General features: G+C 39.7%; 1 protein-coding gene across 1 annotated transcript in view; it reads left to right on the top strand.

Moving 5' to 3' along the window:
- Positions 1–22,560, top strand: part of CATSPERE (catsper channel auxiliary subunit epsilon) — a 147,554-nt gene extending 124,994 nt beyond the window's left edge. The window contains exons 20-22 of the mRNA XM_068985726.1: positions 4,978–5,135; positions 13,362–13,415; positions 22,407–22,560. Coding sequence (XP_068841827.1) covers positions 4,978–5,135; positions 13,362–13,415; positions 22,407–22,560 — 366 coding nt within the window. The remainder of the gene's footprint in view (positions 1–4,977; positions 5,136–13,361; positions 13,416–22,406) is intronic.

Here is a 22,560-nt window from a genome sequence, read left to right as displayed (position 1 = left end):
TGGTGGCTCAAATGGTAAAGCAGCTGCCTACAATGTGGGAGACCTGGGTTCAATCCCTAAGTCAGGAAGATCTCCTGGAGAAGGAAATGGCAACCCACTCCAGTATTCTTGCCTGGAAAATCCCTTGACGGAGAAGCCTGGTAGGCTACAGTCCATGGGGTCGCAAAGAGCTGGACACAACTGAGCGACTTCACTTTCACAACTTTATTTATATTTTAAAATCTATATTTACATATTTATTCACACTCACTATGAGGTTAGGAACCCCTGATATAGATAAAAAAAGAAAAGGACTAAATCTTGGATCATTTCAATATTTAGAGATGGAGTACATGAGGAGTGGTACAGAAGGTAAAGGGCTTCCCAGGTGGCGCTAGTGGTGAAGAACCCACCCGCCAATGCAGCAGACATAAGAGACATGGGTTCCATCTTTGGGTCAGGAAGATGCCCTGGAGAAGGGCATGGCAACCCACTCCAGCATTCTTGCCCGGAGAATCCCATGGACAGAGGAGCCTGGTGGGCTACAGTGCATAGGGTTGCACAGAGTCAGACACAGCAGAAGCAACTTAGCACACATGCACAAAAAGGAGGTAAAAAAGGGATAATCCAAGAAGCAAGAGAAAGTCCAGGCAAATATGGTGTTCTGGACTTCCAGTTAATCAAGTCTCCTCAGATGGAGGGAGGGATCAACTGTGCTAAATTCACTACTAAAATAGGTCAACTCTGATGAGGACTGAAAAAAATGATTATTTACTTCAGTAACATAGAGATAACCTTGACAGGATGAGTTTTGGTAGGATAGTGAGAGACAAAACCTTACTGAAGTAGGTTTAATTAGCAAGGGAAAAAAAGTTCAAAGCAGCAAGAACAGATATCTCTGCAAAGGAGTTTTGTAGTAAAGAAGAGAAACAGTGTAGTAGCTGGAGAGCAATGGGTGAAGAAAAAAAATCTTCTTTTAATAGTTGAGAGACATAACCACATATTACTGCTGGGAATATTCCAGCAAGAGAGAAAACTGATAGCGCTTCAAATTTAACATGTCAGAAACTGAGCTTCTGATATCCACCCTCCAGACGAGCCCCTCCAGTATTCTTCTCTACCTCAGTTAGTAGAAATTCCATCCTCCCAGTTTGGTCAGGATAAAAGCCTCTGCGTGTCATCTTGTGGTCCACGTTTGGTCCTTCAGTAAATCTTGTTGGCTCTTTCTCCAAAATGTATTCAGATTTGGTCACCACCCTATTTCAAGCCACCATCACCAACCATCTGGGATATAATCACAGCATCCTAACTGGTCTCTCTGCTGCAGCCTTGCCCACCATGAATCTGTTCACAACATAGCACCAAGCATGATGCGGCTAAAACATAAATCAGAACATGCCACTCTTCTGCTCAAAAACCAGGCAATGGTTCTGATATCACTTAGAGTTATGACAAAGCCAACGGGACTTCCTGTATCGCATCCCCTGCCGACCCCCATCATGACTAGCTAATACCTTCCTTCAGGTCTTTACTTAAAAGTCAACTAGTCAATGAAGATTTCCCTGGCCACTCCACTGAAAAATTTAAACATCACCCCATGACAGTTCCTATCTCCCTCCCCTATTTTCTTAAATGGCATTAGCATTTATAACTCCCTGATATATTACATAGCCTACTTATTTATCTTATACATTATCTGACTCCCCAACTAAGATATAGGCTCCATAAGGGAAGGGAATTTTGCTTGTTGTTTTCACTAGCATCTGACCCATTACAGGTGCTCAGTATGTATTTGTGATGCCAATTAATTAATTATAGGTCATCTACTTATTATAAGGAGTATTATTCAGCTATTTAAAAATCATAAGGAATTAAACTAGTAATGGAATCAGTTAAAAACAAAACTTACCCTTCTAACTTCTTACTGAAGGGCATCCAAGAATCTGGGGTTGAGGATAGGTGTAGGTAACACTCTGGCTCAAAATCCCACAAAGGGCACCCAAATGTTATAAGATATGATAAAATAACATAGTCCTAGGAAGCAATGAGCTACCTGATAACTAGCATTCAAGTAGCTCACCTCAATCAGTACGATACAGTATTGTTGTTATTTAGTTGCTAAGTTGTGTCTGACTCTTTTGCAATCCCATGGACTGTAGCCCACCAGGCTCCTCTGTCCATGGGACTTCCCAGTGGGTTGCCATTTCCTTCTCCAAGGGATCTTCCCAACCCAGGGACTGAACTGGTGTTTCCTGCATTGGCAGGCAGATTCTTTACCACTGAGCCACCAGGGAAGCCCCAGTACAGTGCGGTACTTCTCAAATTTTAGAATTACGTAGAGGTGACGTCAGAATCTCCTAGAGGACTTGCTAAAACAGATCTCCAGGTCCTACCTCCAAAGTTTCTGATTCATCAGATCTGGGGCTAAGCCCCCAAATTTGTATTTCTAACAAGTTCCCAAGTGATGCTGATCTGGGGACCACATTCTAGAAACATTGAAATAGTGGCTTACATTCTATAAAGAATTCTGAAGTGCCCAGACCAGGCCTTAAGTGTTCAATTCTACCGTATGAGAAATAAAAATCTCACCACTGAAAGGATGGATTCAGTCTGGAGTTTGAATATAATAGAAGGCTGCTGCTGCTGCTGCTAAGTCGCTTCAGTCGTGTCCGACTCTGCGACCGCACAGACAGCAGCCCACCAGGCTCCCCCATCCCTGGAATTCTCCACGCAAGAACACTGGAGTGGGTTGCCATTTCCTTCTCCAATGCATGAAAGTGAAAAGTCAAAGTGAAGTCGCCCAGTCATGTCCAACTCTTCGCGACCCCATGGACTGAAGCCTACCAGGCTCCTCCATCCATGGGATTTTCCAGGCAAGAGTACTGGAGTGGGGTGCCATTGCCTTCTCCGTTCTCCAAGGCAGGTACCTGCAAAGACTAGTTATGTCCTAGTGAGTAAGGCTATGCTTACTAAAGAGTGTCACTATGTATTTATTCAACATGGCAATCAGAGGTACTGTCTTCCTGAAACATATACCTGAAATGAAATAACCTTCCAGTTCTTAGAGCTGTACTAGTTACTGCATAGTCCTGATTCTGTAAGGATGAAAGACATTTGTATAAAGACCTGGGAAGTAGCTTACAGACTGTAATTTCTCAAGAGAAAATCTGAAGGGCTCACAAACAAAGGTGGCATTTTCACAGGTTCTTCCAAGTTAACGTTAGAGTTTGAGAAGGAAAGGGAGAATGTGGATTATGAATGGCTAGCTACATACTTAATAACTCAGGATGTGAGCTGAGTTTCTGGACATGACTCTATAGTAATCCAAGCAGTCCTTGGCTACAAATGAATAGTAATTGATGAGGCCAGGGACTATATGAACTGTTACTGATTATCATCAAAACCAAGTAGAGTTAAGAAAGTACACAATATCTGCATATTGAAAATTGTCAAAATGTAGGAATAATATGAAGAAAAGCCCAAGAAATAATTACCACTTGAATAAATCAAGTGGGAGTTACTCATTCAAAAGCTATAGAAAGAATTCAGCCACAGTGAGACTGCATGACGAAGAGATGAGCAACACTTTAAGTAGGGTGTAAAAGCATACAGGATCTACAAGTATCCAGAAGAAATGCCATGTATTATTTTAGGGTTTTATTTTCTAAGCATAGCTTTAATAAAGTGACTTTAAAAAAATATAGTGTCTGTGCTTTTAAAAAGGGGAACAAGAGATAAACAAATATCCTTTCCAGTTTGTATCTTGAGACCCACGGAGAGACAGTAGTGGTAAATGGGAATAAATAAAACTCCTAGGGGAAGATTTTGAGAGAGCTGATTCTTAAGTAGGTCATAAGAAGTACAGGGCCCTCAAGGAACGAGTCCAGGGCTCTCCAGGAGGAGAAAAGGGACAAACTTTTTTTTCCCTACATTCCTTAGTCTTAGTCACTTATTTTTTTAAGCCCACAGCTAATAATAACACTACAAAACTCATCTTGCTCAAGGGTATGTTTTTCCTTAAGCTCTGTATTAATGATTATATAATAACAATGTATCCTGTTCGAGGACATATTTCTCCTTATTAGCAAGAACCTTCTGACTAATCTTGTTATATTAATATGTATGTTGGGGGAGTCAGTCTGGTAAGACCTTTCTATTGTTCTAATCTTGTTAATTTAAGATGTATTGTTATGGGAGTGGGTCTGGTTAAAGTATATAAGGCCTTCATAAGACTAGCTAGTGGGGCATTTTCTGTCCCCCTTCTAATGTTTATGTCAGAAGCTTTCTCTGTCCTTTTTTTTACTTTAGTGAAAAAAGTAAAATCGCTCAGTCGTGTCCGACTCTTTGTGACCCCATAGACTGTAGCCTACCAGGCTCCTCTGTCCATGGGATTTTCCATTTATAATACTGGGTGGATTGCCAGGCAATAATACTGGGGTGGATTGCCATTTCCTTCTCCAGGGGATCTTCCCAACCCAGGGCTCAAACCCGGGTCTCCCACATTCTAGACAGATGCTTTACCTTTTACTTTAGCAAAACTCTGCTACACAAAAGCTCTTGAGTGACCAAGCCTGGTCCCTGGTCCCAAGGCTAAATCTTCTTTGGTGATCACAAATCTGACATCATTCATGGAAAGCTATCAATTTAACTACTATTGTATCCATACCTTATAATCAAAATTGTATCTGTCCCTACATTAAGTATCCATGAAGAACTTTGTACTTTTTAGATTTAGGGAAATAAAATACTTACAGATTCTCAACAACCTCATTTATTATTGTTTGCAAATAAAGTACTTGCTTTCACTAAGCTTCACTTTTAATCAGACTTTAACCCAAGATAGCCTCTAAAAATACTATTAATATACAGCACTAAAATGATAGAAGAGATGGGAATAATTATTATATCTTTAAATAATTTTCCAAAATAAACATATGGGAATATAATTTTGTTTATAAAATTCAGATAATGACCTTAAGTTTTTTGTTTTCTATTCAGAACTATAAGCATTGTTTTTCTTATGCTATTGGAAAACCAGGAGATTTAACTCAACCATATGAGATCATCAACAAGTCTAACCATAACCATTTGGTTTGGCCCTTGGACCATTCTGGAATATATGTGTTTCGTGTGAAGATCCTGGATCCAAACTATAGGTGAATATATATGTTCCATGATAATAGTTTTAGCATTCAGTTCAGTTCAGTCGCTCAGTTGTGTCTGACTCTTTGTGACCCCATGAACCACAGTATGCCAGGCCTCCCTGTCCATCACCAGCTCCTGGAGTTCACCCAAACCCATGTCCATTGAGACGGTGATGCCATCCAACTATCTCATCCTCTGTCGTCCCCTTCTTCTCCCTCCCTCAATCTTTCCCAGCATCAGGGTCTTTTCCAATGAGTCAGCTTTCCGCATCAGGTGGCCAAAGTATTGGAGTTTCATCTTCAACATCAGTCCCTCCAATGAACACCCAGGACTGATCTCCTTCAGAATGGACTGGTTGGATCTCCTTGCAGTCCAAGGGACTCTCAAGAGTCTTCTCCAACACCACAGTTCAAAAGCATCAATTCTTCAGTGCTCAGCTTTCTTTATAGTCCAACTCTCACATCCATACATGACCACTGGAAAAACCATAGCCTTGACTAGACAGATCTTTGTCAGCAAAGTAATGTCTCTGATTTTTAATATGCTGTCTAGGTTGGTTATGACTTTCCTTCCAAGGAGCAAGTGTCTTTTAATTTCATGGCTGCAATCACCATCCACAGTGATTTTGGAGCCCAGAAAAATAGTCAGCCACTCTTTCCACTGTTAGTTTCTAAAAATTGCACTTTTATTTTCTTGATTTAATTTTATATCACCCAGCTATCCAGTTACAGGCATACCTCATTTTATTATGCTTTGCTTTATTGTACTTCAAAGATACTGCATTGAAGGTTTGTAGCAACCCTTGGTCAGTGAGGTTTATCAGTGCCATTTGTCCAAGAGTATTTGCTCACTTCATGTCTCTGGGTCACATTTTAGTAATGCCTGCAATATTTTAAACCCCCACCAACAAAAAGATTATGATTTATTGAAGGCTCTGATGATGGTTAGCATTTTTGAGAAATAAAGTATTTTTAATTAAGATAAGTACATTCTTTTTTTAGACATAATGCTACTGCACACTTAATAGACTACGGTATAGTGTAAACGTAACTTTTATATGCACCGGGAAACCAAAAACTTGGTGTGACTCGCTTTATTGCAGTGTTGACTTTATTCTGGTGGTTTGAAACTGAACCCACAATATCACTGAAGTATTCAGTCATATTTGCTTTTTCACTTTGGAGCAATCATGTTAAACGTTCTGTGGCAGTAAGAGATAGGATTTCATGTTCAACATAATCTATTCACAGTTAACATTCTGAGTACTTTACTACGTTTCATTGCTATGATAGATGCAAAATAGAGCATGAGAATAATCTCAGCCTTCAAGATACTTGCAATTAAACTGGTTGGGGAAGGAAGAGTGGAGGGTACACATAAGACCGAAGGAGGTTAAGTCAGAGCAAACACATATTTTTCAAATATAACCATTTATATTATTGATAAGCACAATAATAATTCAGAGATGGGAAAAATCAATATTGAGCATCAGGAGAAAATTTCCCAGAGGACAGGAAATATTAAGAATTTATATTGTCAGAGAACTGAGACAGACCCTTCAAATGAAAGAAATCACACTAATGATGCAATTGAGCTGGACATTAACATACTGTATATGGCTCGTGAAAGAAGGTGGAAAATTTTGGGTTGGCCAAAAAGTTCGTTCATATGGCCAACGCAATACTTTGCATGAGGAAGGTAAAAAACAACGGATGGAAATTAATCCAAGGCAATTCATAAAGTTGAAGTCAATTTCAAACCATGTCTTAGAGAGCCTCTTTAGTATCTTTACTAGAGGAGTATTGTGATGAGAGAGTAGTTCTAGGAAAATTAGCCCGAGAAGAAAGAATCCTATGAACAGAAAATAAATTATAGATAAATGAGAGAAATGGAATTAACAAGACAGGGATCAAAGGAAGCTGTGTTGCCAGTAAGAATGGAAAGGAAAAAGTCTAATAAATAGTTATCAGGGAAAGAGATATTATATTGATCTAATGTGCCAAATGAACGAAAAGAAGGAATTTATATGGTTTCAAGTTTTCTAGACTAGGTGATTAAAAATTATGGTATTTTCTTTGACCACAGTAGATAATGAGATGGTTTTGCTTTGCAGGAAATAATGAGATAAGAGTTCTGACTTTGCATGTGAGAGGACAATGAAATATCTGAGTGAAGATGTCCTGAAATGAAGTGAAGTGAAATTGCTCAGTCGTGTCCGATTCTTTGCAACCCCATGGACAGTAGCCTGCACCAGGCTCCTCCGTCCATGGGATTTTCTAGGCAAGAGTACTGGAGTGGGTTGCCATTTCCTTCTCCAGGGAAACTTCCCAACCCAGGGATCAAACCTAGGTCTCCCACATTGATAGACAGATGCTTTAGGACTAGAGTTGGAGAGAATAGCTGATGGTAAAGAGTTTTGAAAATACAAATGTGGGCATCTTCCACAGTGAATAAGTTAACTGACATACTAGAAGAAAAGAGCTTTTAAGACATACCCACAGTAAAGGAACTGAGGGTTAAGAGAAAAGGAGCTGAGTGGAAAGCTCTTCAAAAAAAAGAAAAAATGAAGAAGAAGAAAAAGTTCCATATTACCCAACCAATCTACAGATTCAAAGCAACCCCTATCAAAATTCCAATGATGTTTTTCACAGAAATAGAACAAACTATCCTAAAATTTGTATGCAACCGCAAAAGATCCCCCAAAGCCAAAGCAGTCTTGAGAAAGAACAACAAAGCTGGAAGCATCATACTCCCTGATTTCGAACTATATTGCAAAGCAATAATCAAAACAGTATGATATACATATAAAAAGACACATGGATCAATGGGATAAAACAGAAGTCTCCAGAAATAAACTCACACATATTCAGGCACTTAATTTATGACAAAGTAACCAAGAATATACAGTGGGGGAAAGGACAATCTCTTCAAAAACAATGTTGGGAACATTAGACCTGTGAAAGAATGATATTAGACCACTATCTAACACCATACACAAAAATTAACTGCAAATGGAACACTGACAGCCCTAAAACCATAAAACTCCTAGAAATAAATATAGATGGTAAGCTCCTACGTGTGAGTCTTTGCAGTATTTTTTTATTTGACACCAACAAAATAAAAAATAAGTGAAACTACCTCAAACTAAAAAGCTTCTGCCCAGCAAAGGAAACCCACAATAAAATGAAAAGGCAACCTACAGTATGAGAGAAAATATTTGCAAATTATGTATCTGATAAGGGGTTAATATCAAAATATATAAAGAACTCATATAACTCAATATCAAAAAGGAAAAACAATCCAATTTTAAAATGGAACTAACTATACATTTTTGCCAAGAAGATACACAGATGGCCAACAAGTACATGAAAGGGTCTACAATATGATTAATTATCAGAGAAATACAAATCAAAACCACAGTGATATATCACCTCACACCTGTTGGAATGACTGTTACCAAAAAGATAAGAGGTAAATGTCGATGAGCATGTAAAGAAAAGGAAACCCTTGTGCACTGTAGGTGGGAATGTAAATTTATGTAGCCATTATGGAAAACAGTTATGGAGGTTTCTGAAAATATTAAATAGAATCTACCATATGATTCAACTATTCCATTCCTCTGTACTATCTAAAGTAAACAAAAACACCAACTTGAAAAGATATATGCACCCCCATGTTCACTGTGAACAAAGCTAGTGGAGGTGATGAAATTTCAGCTGAGCTATTTCAAATCCTAAAAACTGATGCTGTGAAAGTGCTGCACTCAATATGCCAGCAAATTTGGAAAACTCAGCAGTGGCCAGGACTGGAAAATATCATGTTTCATTTCAATCCCAAAGAAGAGTAATGCCAAAGAATGTTCAAACTACCACACAATTTCACTCATTCACATACTATCAAGGTAACACTCAAAATTCTCCAAGCTAGGCTGCAACAATACGTGAACCGTGAACTTCCAGATGTTCAAGCTGGATTTAGAAAAGGCAGAGGAACCAGAGATCAAATTGTTAACATCCATTGGATCACAGAAAAAGCAAGAGAGTTCCAGAAAAATATTTACTTCTGCTTCATTGACTATGCCAAAGCATTTGACTATTTAGATCTCAACAAACTGTGGAAAATTCTGAAAGAGATGGGAATACCAGACTACCTGACCTGCCTCCTGAGAAAACTGTATGCAGGTCAAGAAGCAACAGTTAGAACTGGACATGGCACAACAGACTGGTTCCAAATTGTGAAAGGAGTACCTGAAGGTTGTATATTGTCACCCTGCTTATTTAACTGATATGCAGAGTACATCATGAGAAATGCTGTGCTGGAGGAAGCACAAGCTGGAATGAAGATTGCCAGGAGAAATATCAATAAGCTTGGATATGCATATGATACCACCCTTATGGCAGAAAGCAAAGAGTAACTAAAGAGCCTCTTGATGAAAATGAAAGAGGAGAGTGAAAAAGTTGGCTTAAAACTCAACATTCAGAAAACTAAGATCATGGCATTTGGTCCCATCACTTCATGGCAAATAGGGAAATAATGGAAAGAGTGAGAGACTGTTTTGGGGAGCTACCAAATCACTGCAGATGGTGACTGCAGCCATAAAATTAAAAGATGCTTGTTCCTTAGAAGAAAAGCTATGACCAACCTAGATAGCATATTAAAAAGCAGAGACATTACTTTACTGACAAAGATCTGTCTAGTCAAAGCTATGGTTTTTTCCAGTAGTCATGTATAGATGTGAGAGTTGGACCATAAAGAACTGTGGTGTTGGGGAAGACTCTTGAAAGTCCCTTGGACTACAAGGATAGCTAACCAGTCCATCATAAAGGAAATCAGTCCTGAATATTCATCAGAAGGACTGATGCTGAAGCTGAAGCTCCAATACTTTGGCCACCTGATGTTAAAACACTGACTCATTGGAAAAGACCCTAATGCTGGGAAAGGTTGAAGGCAGAAGGAGAAAGGGACAATAGGGAATGAAATGGTTGGATGGCATCACTGACTTGATGGACATGAGTCTGAGCAAGCTCCAGGAGTTGATGATGGCCAGGGAAGCCTGGCGTGCTGCAGTCCATGGGGTTGCAAAGAGCTGGACATGACTGAGCAACTGAACTTAACTGAACTAAATGTTCACTGCAGCATTATTTACAATTGCCAAGATATGGAACAAATGTAAGTGTCCAAGGGTGGATGAATTGTTATAGAAAATGTGGTATATGGAAGGGAAAGTCGCTCAGTCATGTCTGACTCTTTGCGACCCCATTGACTGTAGCCTACCAGGCTTCTCAGTCCATGGGATTTTCCAGACAAGGGTACTGGAGTGGTTTGCCATTTCCTTCTCCAGGGGATCTTCCTGACCCAGGGATCGAACCCAGGTCTCCCGCAATGTAGGCAGATGCTTTACCCACTGAGCCACCAGGGAAGCCCCAGAATAGAATATTATCTGGCCATAAAAAGAAGGATATCTTGTCACTGGAAACCTTGAGAACATTATGCTAGAGAGTCTACTTTGGTTTGAGTCCAAATTTTGTCACTAGTAACTATCTAGTCTTAAGCAAATAGCAGTCTTTTTAAGTTTATTTATCTGTAAAGTAAGTCAGTAAAACCTGTCTTTAGTCTGAGGATTAAATGATGTATCTGGGTAAAAATCTCTAATTTTGCTGGGCACATAGCAAGGACTCAATAAAATTAAGTTCTTTTCCTCTCTCTTCTCCCACATGAAGATAGATGAAATCATATATTATTAATGTTTATTTAGTTATATACTGTCTCATTCCAAGAAATATGCTAAATTATGAGAGATAAAATACCTAGGGATAAACCTAAGGAGACAAAAGACTTGTACTCTGAAAACTATAAGATGCTGATTAAAGAAACTGAAGATGATACAACTAGAAAGATATACCATGTTCTCGGATTGGAAGGATCAATACTGCCAAAATGATAATACTACCCGAAGCAACCTACAGATTCAAAACAATCATTTTCAAATTACCAATTGTATTTTTCACAGAACTAGAACCAAAAAAATCTTAAAATTTCTATGAAAACACAAAAGACCTCAAGTAATCAAAGTAATCCTAAGAAAGAAAAATGGAGCTGGAGGAATCAGGATCCTTGACTTCAGACTACACTATGAAGCTTCAGTTATCAAAACAGTTTGGCACAAAAATAGAAATATAGGTCAATGGGACAGGATAGAAAGACAGAAGTAAACCCACACATCTATGGTCAATTACTCTATGACAAAGGTGGCAAAAATATACATTGGAAAAAAGTACCACTCTTCAATAAGTGATACTGGGAAAATTGAACTGCTCCATGTAGAAGAATAAAATTAGGACATTGTTTAACACCACATATAAAATTAAATTCAAAATGGATTAAAAGCCTAAATGTAAGATTGGATACTATAAAGCTCACAGATGAAAACACAGGCAGAACACTCTGACATAAATCACAGCAGTATCTTTTTGGATCGTCCCCTAGAGTAATAAAAATAAAAACAAAAATAAGCAAATGGGGCCTAGTTAAACTTAAAAGCTTTTGCACAGGAAAACAAACCATAGACAAAATGAAAAGACAACCTATGGACTGGGAGAAAATATCTGCAAACAATTCTGCTGACAAGTGATTAATTTCACAAATTTACAAAACAGCTCATATAGCTCAATATAAAAAAAATAAATAAATAACCCAATCAAAAAAATGGGCCAAAGATCTAAACACACATTTCTCCACACAGAGATGACCAAAAGGTACATGAAAAAAATATCCAACATTGACAATTATCATAGAAATGCAAATCAAAACTACAGTGAAGTATCACCTTACATCCATCAGAATGGCCATTACCAAAAAGTCTACAGATAATAAATGCTAGGGCTTCCCTGGTGGCTCAGCCGGTAAAGAATCCGTCTGCAATGTGGGAGACCTGGGTTTGATCCCTGGGTTGGGAAGATCCCTTGGAAAAGGGAATGGCTACCCACTCCAGTATTCTGGCCTGGAGAATTTCATGGACTATATATAGTCCATGGGCTCACAGAGAGTCAGACACAACTGAGCGACTTTCACTTTCACAGAAAGGATGTGGAGAAAAGGGAACCCTCCTACACTGTTGTAGATATGTAAATTGGTACAGCCACTATGGAGAACAGTATGGAGGTTTCTTAAAAAACTAAATATAGAGCTACCATATGATCAAGGGATCCCACTCCTGGGCATATTTCTGGAGGAAACTATAATCTGAAAAGTTACATGCACTTCAATGTTCACTGCATCACTATTTACAATAGCCAGGACATAGAAGCCACCTAAATGTCTATCAACAGGTGAATGGATAAAGAAGATGTTTTATACACAAACACACAAACACACAGCGGAATATTACTCAGCCACAAACATGAAGGAAATAATGCCATTTGCAGCAACATGGATGGACCTAGAGATTACCATACTAAGTGAAATAAGCAAGACAGAGACAAATATCGTATAATATCACTTATATGTGGATATTGTATGTCCTAAAAAAGGACAAAAATGAATTTATTCACAAAACAGAAATAGACTCACAGACATAGAAAGCAAATTTATGGTTTCCAAAGGGAAAAAAGATGGGAGGGATAAATTAGAAGGTTGGGTTAGCGTATAGAGACTACTGTATATAATATAGATAAACAACAAGGATCTATCATTTAGCAGAGGGAACTATACTCAATATTTTATAATAACTTATAAGGGAAAAGAATCTGAAAAAGAATAGATAAATGTATAACTGAATCACCTTGCTTTACACTTGAAATTAACACAACTTTGTAAATCAACTATACTGTACTTCAATTTTTAAAAAATGCAAAAAAATAAAATAAAACTAATGAAATTAGTGAAGTTGTCCACTGAAGGGAACAAAATGCTTATTAATGCTTCCACATGAGTCTACCCACTGTGATTTTGCAGTGAAATTATCAACAGAACAAAGAAAGGAATATACATTAAAATATATTTCATTCATAATTCCCATTCATTACAGTGGAGATTTTTCTCTGTAAAATGGAAGGCAATACTCAGTTTGATTAAAATTTCTTTGGTAGTAATAAAATTGCTAACTATCTTGAAACAAAAAATAAAAAAGAAAATGACACCTTAACTAAGATTATACCTGATTTGGTTACCATAGAGATGGGCCAGAGTCTTTTATATATTGTATTTAATCTAATCTTTAATATTTTTCTTTATTGCAGTTTCTGTAACCTAACCACTATATTTGCAATAGAGACCTTTGGAGTGATTCCCAGGTAATGACAGGTGCCTAAATAGGCTTTAATTTGGGAAGTTGTAAAAGATACAGAAAAGGAAACACAGCTCTCGTCTCTTTTCCTGGGACCTTTATACTTCTGTCCTATATGTGACATCCTAAAGGTTGTATGTATCTGTTATACCAAGGATAAAGCAGGAATGAATTCCTGAGAATTGTTACTGCACCTCAGGTCTCCTTATGCTCATCCTCCTCAACAGCCATTGTCTTCCCAATCAAAAGTGACTTTCAACTCCACCTAAGGGTACACGGTAGACTGCAGCAGTAGGGACAGGAAGGAGGCAGTGGCTGTGCCCCTGCTGACTCTGGGTCAGCCCTTGACCACCAGTCATCATTCCCATGCACACAGGAAACTGGTAGGAAAAGCATTTCCCGGGACTCAGCCTTAGTCTCCTTCGAGAGCAGAATAAAATGTCTTAACACAAAAGTTGGGAGTGCAGATGATTCTGTTTCTCTGTCCTATGTTTTTGTTTTTTGTTTTGGAAAACATTAAACAAGAGTGGACCATAAACAAACTACTTATGGCCCTATTTTAAATATTACTGACTCCTTAACCTCCTTAATGGGAGGTTAATGGTATGAATAATCTGCACATGAGATAAGTCATGCCTGTTTCTAAGAATAAGTAACTTTGGGAAACATGTATAGCCTTTTGGCAGCAACTGCTCTTTCTCGTTAGATCTGTATGTTTGCTTTAGATGAATATTAAGAACATATGTCCATGCAAGTATCCACCAACAGAACGGGGAGGGATTTGATGAGTTAGGGAGGAGAGGAAAGAGTAAAAGGAGATCTCACCTACTAAGGGATTTCACCTATTTGCCCAGCTCACCTCTCAGGAGCTGGATTTCAGAAACCAGAGAATATGGTGCAACACAGGGATAGTCCTTTAGTTTAGTGACTGCAGTTCAGTCTGTCATGCCTGAGCCCTGCAGAGGTTAGCTGGTGGTAAGAGAGCCCTTTTCATGAGCAAACCAGCAACTGGAGATCAGTTTGTAGGAGGCAAAGATCTACTGTTTCTTTGCTTTCTGGCCCAGTTCTCAACCACCTCAAGTTTTCCACTGTGTCCTTTGGAGTTGCCACCGTTTAACCAGCAAATTCACCTAAGTCCTGTCCTCTGAGCTCTGTCTGTGCCACAGAGCACCATCACTACTCGCAGATCATGATTCTTTTGAAAAACAGAAAACAAAATTTTAAACACTTATCCTTTGAGGTTCCTGGCACCTGCTGTACCCCTGTCCTTTCTCTGTCCTCACCGCAGCACCCTCTCCAAACTCCCCTTCATTCAATGCTATCCTGTGTTCACCTCTAGGGCAAGCACCCCCCACTGTGGCCTTCCCTAATCCTCGATGCCCCCTCCTGCACTGTACTTTGGCCATCCTCTCCCAATGTTATGTCTTAGGCATGATCAATACTATCATAACTTCTCTGCTTACTAAAGCATCAATTCAGACATCTTATTCTCAGACATTCCCAGTTTGCTAATTCAGCTACACCCACTACAACTCTTCTTCATCTTCATTGGGACCTTAACCTCTAAATTTTTTTTTCTTTTAATGAAGGCATGCAGTATCTTTTTTTTTTTTTTGGTTGCAGGATGCAAAATCTTTAGTTGCAGCCTGCAAACTCTTAGTTGTGGCACATGGGATCTAGTTCCCTGACCAGAGATAGAACCCAGAACCCCTGCATTGGGAGCATGGAGTCTTAGCTACTGGACCACCAGGGAAGTCCCTTCACCTCTACTTCTAACCTCTTCCTTTTTATTTCCTATTTTCTTACATTTCAGACAAGGCCTACTGTTTTAATAACTACTTTCTAGAAGGCAATGGCACCCCACTCCAGTATTCTTGCCTGGAAAATCCCATGGAGAGAGGAACCTGGTGGGCTGCAGTCCATGGGGTCTCGAAGAGTCGGACACAACTGAGCAACTTCACTTTCACTTTTCACTTTCCTGCATTGGAGAAGGAAATGGCAACCCACTCCAGTGTTCTTGCCTGGAGAATCCCAGGGACGGGGGAGCCTGGTGGGCTGTCATCTATGGGGTCGCGCAGAGTTGGACACGACTGAAGCGACTTAGCAGCAGCAGCAGCAGCAGCAGCAGAACTCTCTTATCTTTCTAGAATGTGGCACCCCCTCTTGACAAGCCCCAGACTACCTGCTTTCTTTGCAGTGACATCTGATGAGCCAAGTAAAGAAAGATACACAACAGGGCAAATTGATCACCAACTTTATATAAATCGCCAACACTACCTGGAAACCTTTCTTTCTCTGGTCAACCAAAGTTTCCACTCTCCACTCTCTGTAACAACTACTTCGACACTGAAGTAACACTGATGTGCTCAGTCTTGTCCAACTTGTAGCCCTCCAGGTTCCTCTGTCCATGGGATTCTCCAGGCAAGAATACTGGGTTGCCATTTCCTACTCCAGGTGATCTTCCGGACTCGGGGATTGAACCTGAAGTCCCTTATGTCTCCTGCACTGTCGTGTGGGTTCTTTACCACTAGCACCACCTGGGAAGCCCCATTTCCCTATATTTCATCCCTATTTTGCTAACCCATCCAGCCTGCTTTCTATCTTATCACTCCACCCATTACTTCTCATTAAAATACCTTTGACCTGCATTAAATCTGTTGGGCACTTTTTTACATATTCTATCTCTATTGAAATTCTCACTTGCTCATGCATTGTTCTCCTGATCTCAGTGAGCACCTTCATGACCATTATTTTGAACTCTTTATCAGGTAAATTACCTATCTCCATTTCATGAAGGTCTGCTTCTGAAGTTTTTATCTTGTACTTTTGTTTGGAAATTATTTCTCTGTTTGTTCATTTCCCTTGATTTTTCTGTGTTAGTTTCTATGCAATAGATAAAACAGCCACTTCTCCCAGGCAAGAAGGAGTGGTCTTATGTAGGAGATGGAACTTACTGTTTGCCTCAGCCCTAGTTATTGTCCTTTAAACCCTTGTGACTGCCCAAGCTGCCTTCTTAGTTCTTAGCATTCCCCAGTAGTTGAGGGTGTACCAAGACCTGTCACTGTCCCAGAGAGAGGATCTCAGTCAGAACCTAGATGCAGACTGGCTGGAAGCTGGACCCACAAGCAGCAGCTTTCAAAGTATGCAAGTGTATTACTTTTAGAAAAAGATTGGGAGATGGGCCTTGCTTTCTCTTCCCTCTGTGCTGAGCCCTGAGAGAATAACCAGTTAAGAATAGTTTCTCTGACACAGTCCTATGGGACTAGTGAACTTAAGTTCTGCTGCCTACCAGAGCCAGGTGATCAAGTGGTGTGTCCCCCTGAGGAACAGCCATGGAAGCTGGGGCATCAGAAGAATGCACAGCATCATTGCAGAGATATTATCATTTCAGGTGACCTGGGGAGAGGCAGCAAGAGGGCACCTGCTAGCTTCCCCAGTCTCTGGGGAGGCCCCTAGATTAATGTTATATTAGGAGCCTAGCCCTCAGATGGCAGCTTCTAGGATAAGCAACTAGCCCATTGAAAAAGATCCTGATGCTGGGAAGGACTGAAGGCAAAAGGAGAAGAGGGCAGCAGAAGCTGAAATGATTGGATAGCATCACTAATTCAACGGCTATGAACTTGGGTGAACTCCAGGAGATGGTGAGGGACAGGGAGGCCTGGCCTGCTGCAGTCCATGGAGTCTCAAAGAGTTGGACACAACTTAGCAACTGAACAACAACTCTTTCGTGGAAAGATTGGGAAATGAGCATTTCAGTCTGCTGGTTCTGTGCTGGGGTGGAGAGGGAGTGATGGATAATGAGAGAGGGGGCTAGCTACCGAGAGTTCTCAGGAGTGCATTTGTTTGCTCTATCCTCGTGGATTTCATGGGTGAAGCCCAGTTGGCTTTCAAAGCTAGGTGTTTGGGGGGGTCCCGTCCCTCAGGTGGAAGTTTTAAAAGTTGAGGTACTGGATATTAGATCCAAACCTCTTAGGGAGAAGTTAAGAGTTGTGAGCTCCCTCTCCATTGTATATTGCTTTTCTAGGATGGGGTTTTGGGTGAGATGGTGCCTCAGTCTCTCCCTACCTGTTTTTATGTGGGTGGGTTTTTCTTATTCACCCAATGTGTAGGCATTGCTCGGTGAATTTCTGGTTTTCTTTTGGAGAGAATTGTTCTACACATAGCTGCAGGACAGGTATGTCTGTGGGAGGATATAAGTTCAGGGGCTTCCTTAGTCACCAGCTTGAACTGGAACTGGCCTGCACTAAATCTGACAGACACTGCTCAGTCCACATTATATTTGAGCATTCATTAGAGTTGACTTTGCCTTTGTCTGCCATATAGCTCTATAGGTTTTCCTAGCCTCCTGTAGCCATTCTCTTTCTTTTTCGTAAAGAGCCTTAACCCACAACCTGTATCACCAGCCATTAAATGCTGACCTTCCTTAGGGAGGGCTCAGTCCTGGTTTCCTCAGCTTCTCACTCTGGCAAGCTCATCCATACCCATGATTTCTATTAGCGTCTATAAATACACAACTCCCAAACCATATCTCTAACCCCACCCAGGGCCATATATTCCACTGTCTACTTAACCTCTTCCCTTGGATATCTCAAAGACTGGTCAGACTGCACATGTCCAAAAATGAACTCATGATCTTATCACCCATTCCGTTACCCCATTATTTGTCTTACTCTAAAACTAACTCATCAAGGTAATTGCATTCGGCTCTACAGGTCATCATTGCACAGTTCCCAGAGAATTCATTCACAGAGGCTATAATGTGAACGCTGCACTCTGGAATTGAACAATATGGCATCCCTATTTTTCCAGTGTCCCCTCTCTCAGGAAATAGCAGAACCAACTGCACAACCAGACACCTAAGAGTCAAAACTGAAAAACACAAAACCTAGGTTCACACTCATATCTCTCTCTCTCCTCCAGCTCATCTAGTCACTGACTATCATTCATTTAACTTCTTAAATTGCCCTTAAATGAATCCACTTCTTACCAAACCCATCACCACTACTCCTCTCTAATTCAAGTTACTATTATCTCTGATCTGAATTATTGCAGTAGATTCCTAATGCTAATTTTAGTAGCTTAAAACTTTTTTAATATAAATTTATTTATTTTAATTGGAGGCTAATTACTTTACAATATTCTAGTGGTTTTGCCATACATTGACATGAATCTGCTACGGGTGTACATGTGTTCCCTATCCTGAACACTCCTCTCACCCCCCTCCCCATCCAATACCTCTGGGTCATCCCAGTGCACCAGCCCAGAGCACCCTGTCTCATGCATCGAACCTGGACTGGCAATTCGTTTCACATATGATAATATACATGTTTCAATGCCATTCTCCCAAATCATCCCACCCTCGCCCTCTCCCACAGACTCCAAAAGACTGTTCTATACATCTGTGTCTCTTTTGCTGTCTCGCATATAGGGTTATTGTTACCATCTTTCTAAATTCCATATGTATGCATTAGTATACTGTATTGATGTTTTTCTTTCTGGCTTACTTCACTTTGTATAATAGGCTCCAGTTTCATCCACCTCATTAGAACTGATTCAAATGTATTCTTTTTAATGGCTGAATAATATTCCATTGTGTATATGTACCACAGCTTTCTTATCCATTCATCTGCTGATGGACATCTAGGTTGCTTCCATGTCCTGGCTATTATAAACAGAGCTGCAGTGAACATTGGGGTACATGTGTCTCTTTCAATTCTGGTTTCCTCGGTGTGTATGCCCAGCAGTGGGATTGCTGGGTCATAAGGCAGTTCTATTTCCAGTTTTTTAAGGAATCTCCACACTGTTCTCCATAGTGGCTGTACTAGTTTGAATTCCCACCAACAGTGTAAGAGAGTTCCCTTTTCTCCAAACCCTCTCCAGCATTTATTGCTTGTAGACTTTTGGATAGCAGCCATTCTGACTGGTGTGAAATGGTACCTCATTGTGGATTTGATTTGCATTTCTCTGATAATGAGTAATGTTGAGCATCTTTTCATGTGTTTGTTAACCATCTGTATGTCTTCTTTGGAGAAATGTCTGTTTAGTTCTTTGGCCCATGTTTTGATTGGATAGTTTATTTTTCTGGAATTGAGCTGCATAAGTTGCTTGTATAGTTTTGAGATTAATTCTTTGTCAGTTGCTTCATTTGCTATTATTTTCTCCCATTCTGAAGGCTGTCTTTCACCTTGCTTATAGTTTCCTTTGTTGTGCAAAAGCTTTTAAGTTTAATTAGGTCCCATTTGTTTATTTTTGCTTTTATTTCCAATATTCTGGGAGGTGGGTCATAGAGGATCCTGCTGTGATTTATGTCGGAGAGTGTTTTTCTCCTCTAGGAATTTTATAGTTTCTGGTCTTACATTTAGATCTTTAATCCATTTTGAATTTATTTTTGTGTATGGTGTTAGAAAGTGTTCTGCTGCTGCTGCTGCTGCTAAGTCGCTTCAGTCGTGTCCGACTCTGTGCGACCCCATAGACGGCAGCCCACCAGGCTCCCCCATCCCTGGGATTCTCCAGGCAAGAACACTGGAGTGGGTAGAAAGTGTTCTAGTTTCATTCTTTTACAAGTGGTTGACCAGTTTTCCCAGCACCACTTGTTAAATAGATTGTCTTTAATCCATTGTATATTCTTGCCTCCTTTGTCGAAGATAAGGTGTCCATAGGTGCATGGATTTATCTCCGGGCTTTCTATTTTGTTCCATTGATCTATATTTCTGTTTTTGGGCCAGTACCATACTGTCTTAATGACTGTGGCTTTGTAGTATAGCCTGAAGTCAGGCAGGTTGATTCCTCCAGTTCCACTCTTCTTTCTCAAGATGGCTTTGGCTGTTCGAGGTTTTTTTTTTATTTCCACACAAATTGTGAAATTATTTGTTCTAGCTCTGTGAAAAATACTGTTGGTAGTGTGATAGGGATTGCACTGAATCTATAGATTGCTTTGGGTAGTATACTCATGTTCACTGATTCTTCCAACCCATGAACATGGTATATTTCTCCATCTATTTGTGTCCTCTTTGATTTCTTTCACTAGTGTTTTATAGTTTTCTATATATAGGTCATTTGTTTCTTTAGGTAGATATATGCCTAAGTATTTTATTCTTTTCGTTGTAATGGTGATAGCTTAAAACTTTCAAGTTTCTTTCCTTAAAATGAGGACTTCTTAACATGACCTACAAAACCTTTTCTGACCTAGCTGCTACCTACTGCTCCAATCTCATCTTGCATCATATTCCCTTCATTTGCTCAGCTCCAGACTTACCAGCCTTCTTTCAATCCCCAGCCTTCTCCATACTCTGTTCTACAGCAGGAGCTCTGCACATGCTATTTTCTCTATCTCGGATCTCTTCCTTCCCCTCCTTACCTACTTAACTTTACCAAATCCACTTCCATTTAATTCTTCAAAGTTTAGAATAATTATCTTTTCCTCGTGGGGGCATTTCTTGACCAATTCACCAGGTTGAAATCCTACTATAGTAAGCTTTCATTGCATTACCTCTCCTACTTTGTTTTTATTAGAAATTCAATTTTATATTTATTTTCTCATTATCTGATTAAATGTTATGTCCCCACTAAAATGTAAGCTCTCTAAGGGTAAAGACTAGGTCTGTTTTTACCCATTATTGTTTTACCAGAACCCAGCACAGTACGTGGCATATATCAGATCATTTATTAAATTAGCTAATTAATTTCTAAGAAGGAAATGATTCACTGGAGCTAGATTAAGCTCGTATCCACAGAGGAGGAAGGTCAGGCTAACGAGGCTGGGGACCTGGGAAAAGTGTAAAATGGCAAACAAATAATTATGATTTAAAAGGGAACTAAAAACTAAAGTCAGGTTCCAGGACACAAAGTAGAAAACAGCACAGTGTTTGGCTTAAGAAATAAATCTACTCTGATGGAAGACTCATGAGGTGAAAAGGAAAGAGGTCTGGATCCCAGCTGAAAGTAGCATCTATTAAGTGTACAACACACACACACACACACACACACCTGGCTGACCCTCTTGTACTTCAAATTCAATATGCCCAAAAGTAAGCCAACCATTTTCACAAATACCCTCTAAAGTGTTCTTACCTGTGAATTTCCTGTCAATAAATAGTGCTACCATCCTCAGAGTTACCTCATCCCCAAATTTAGGAGATAACCTTTATTCTAACACATTTCTCAAACCTCACATCTTAATCACCAAGATCACTCAGTCTAACTTCTAAATATACTTTAAACCTATCCATTTCTCCCCATTTTTACAGCCAGTAATCAATTAAAACTCTCACCATAATTGGTTATTATAAAAACCTCATAAATGGTTTTCTCCCTCCGTATTCATGCATCCCACTCATCTATTCTTCACACTACAATCAGAATCATCCTTCGAAAATAAGAATGCTGTATCACATGTCTGAAACTCCCTCTTGCCTTTATACCAAAATCCACCCTCTGTAACTTGATAAAAGCTGTCTTTTGCACCTTGAACAACCTATGGTTCCTCATCCCTAATCACTGAGCATTAGCGCCTAAATTCCAGTCACACTGAGCTAGCTTTAGCTGCAGAATGTCTGGGGCTGATCTTAAGGTCTTTTGATGCTTCCACGCCTTTGTAATGCATCTCCCCTAGCCTAAAATATTATGTCCACCCTTAGTCTCCTTCTCCACTCTCTAACATTTTTATCTAACTCATATTAATACTCCTAATCCTTGTCGTATCTAGCTAACTCTCACCTATCTCAGTTCAAAAGGCACCTCCATTGGAAGGCCTCCCTGACACCTGGCTCCCATAGCCTCCTTCTCTCATCATGTCCATCAATCACATGACCTATCTTCCTCTCTGGTCAGCCTCAAACACTAAGAGGAAAACACCGTGAGAGAGACAAGATGTCCTATAAATCTTATTCATCACTAACAGAGAACAATGGCATAGCAGCTAGGCATTCAAAGAATATTTGACTAAATTAACAACCAAAATGAGCAACAACTTCTAATGACTTTTCTTTTCTTATTTCAGGCCAAATGGTTACATGGTTGCAGCTTTCGTCTTTCTCCTGATGCTACTGTTCCTCAGTATTCTCATTTTGAGCTACTTCCATTATATGAGGATTTATAGAAAATATATTTATGAGCCACTGCACGAATCTGAAAGAAAAAAAAAGAAAAATTGA

The sequence above is a fragment of the Capricornis sumatraensis genome, chromosome 14 (assembly GCF_032405125.1).
Source record: "Capricornis sumatraensis isolate serow.1 chromosome 14, serow.2, whole genome shotgun sequence".
Lineage (NCBI taxonomy): Eukaryota > Metazoa > Chordata > Mammalia > Artiodactyla > Bovidae > Capricornis > Capricornis sumatraensis.
The sequence above is the reverse complement of the archived record's forward strand: the minus strand, read 5'-3'. Positions and strand labels throughout refer to the sequence as shown.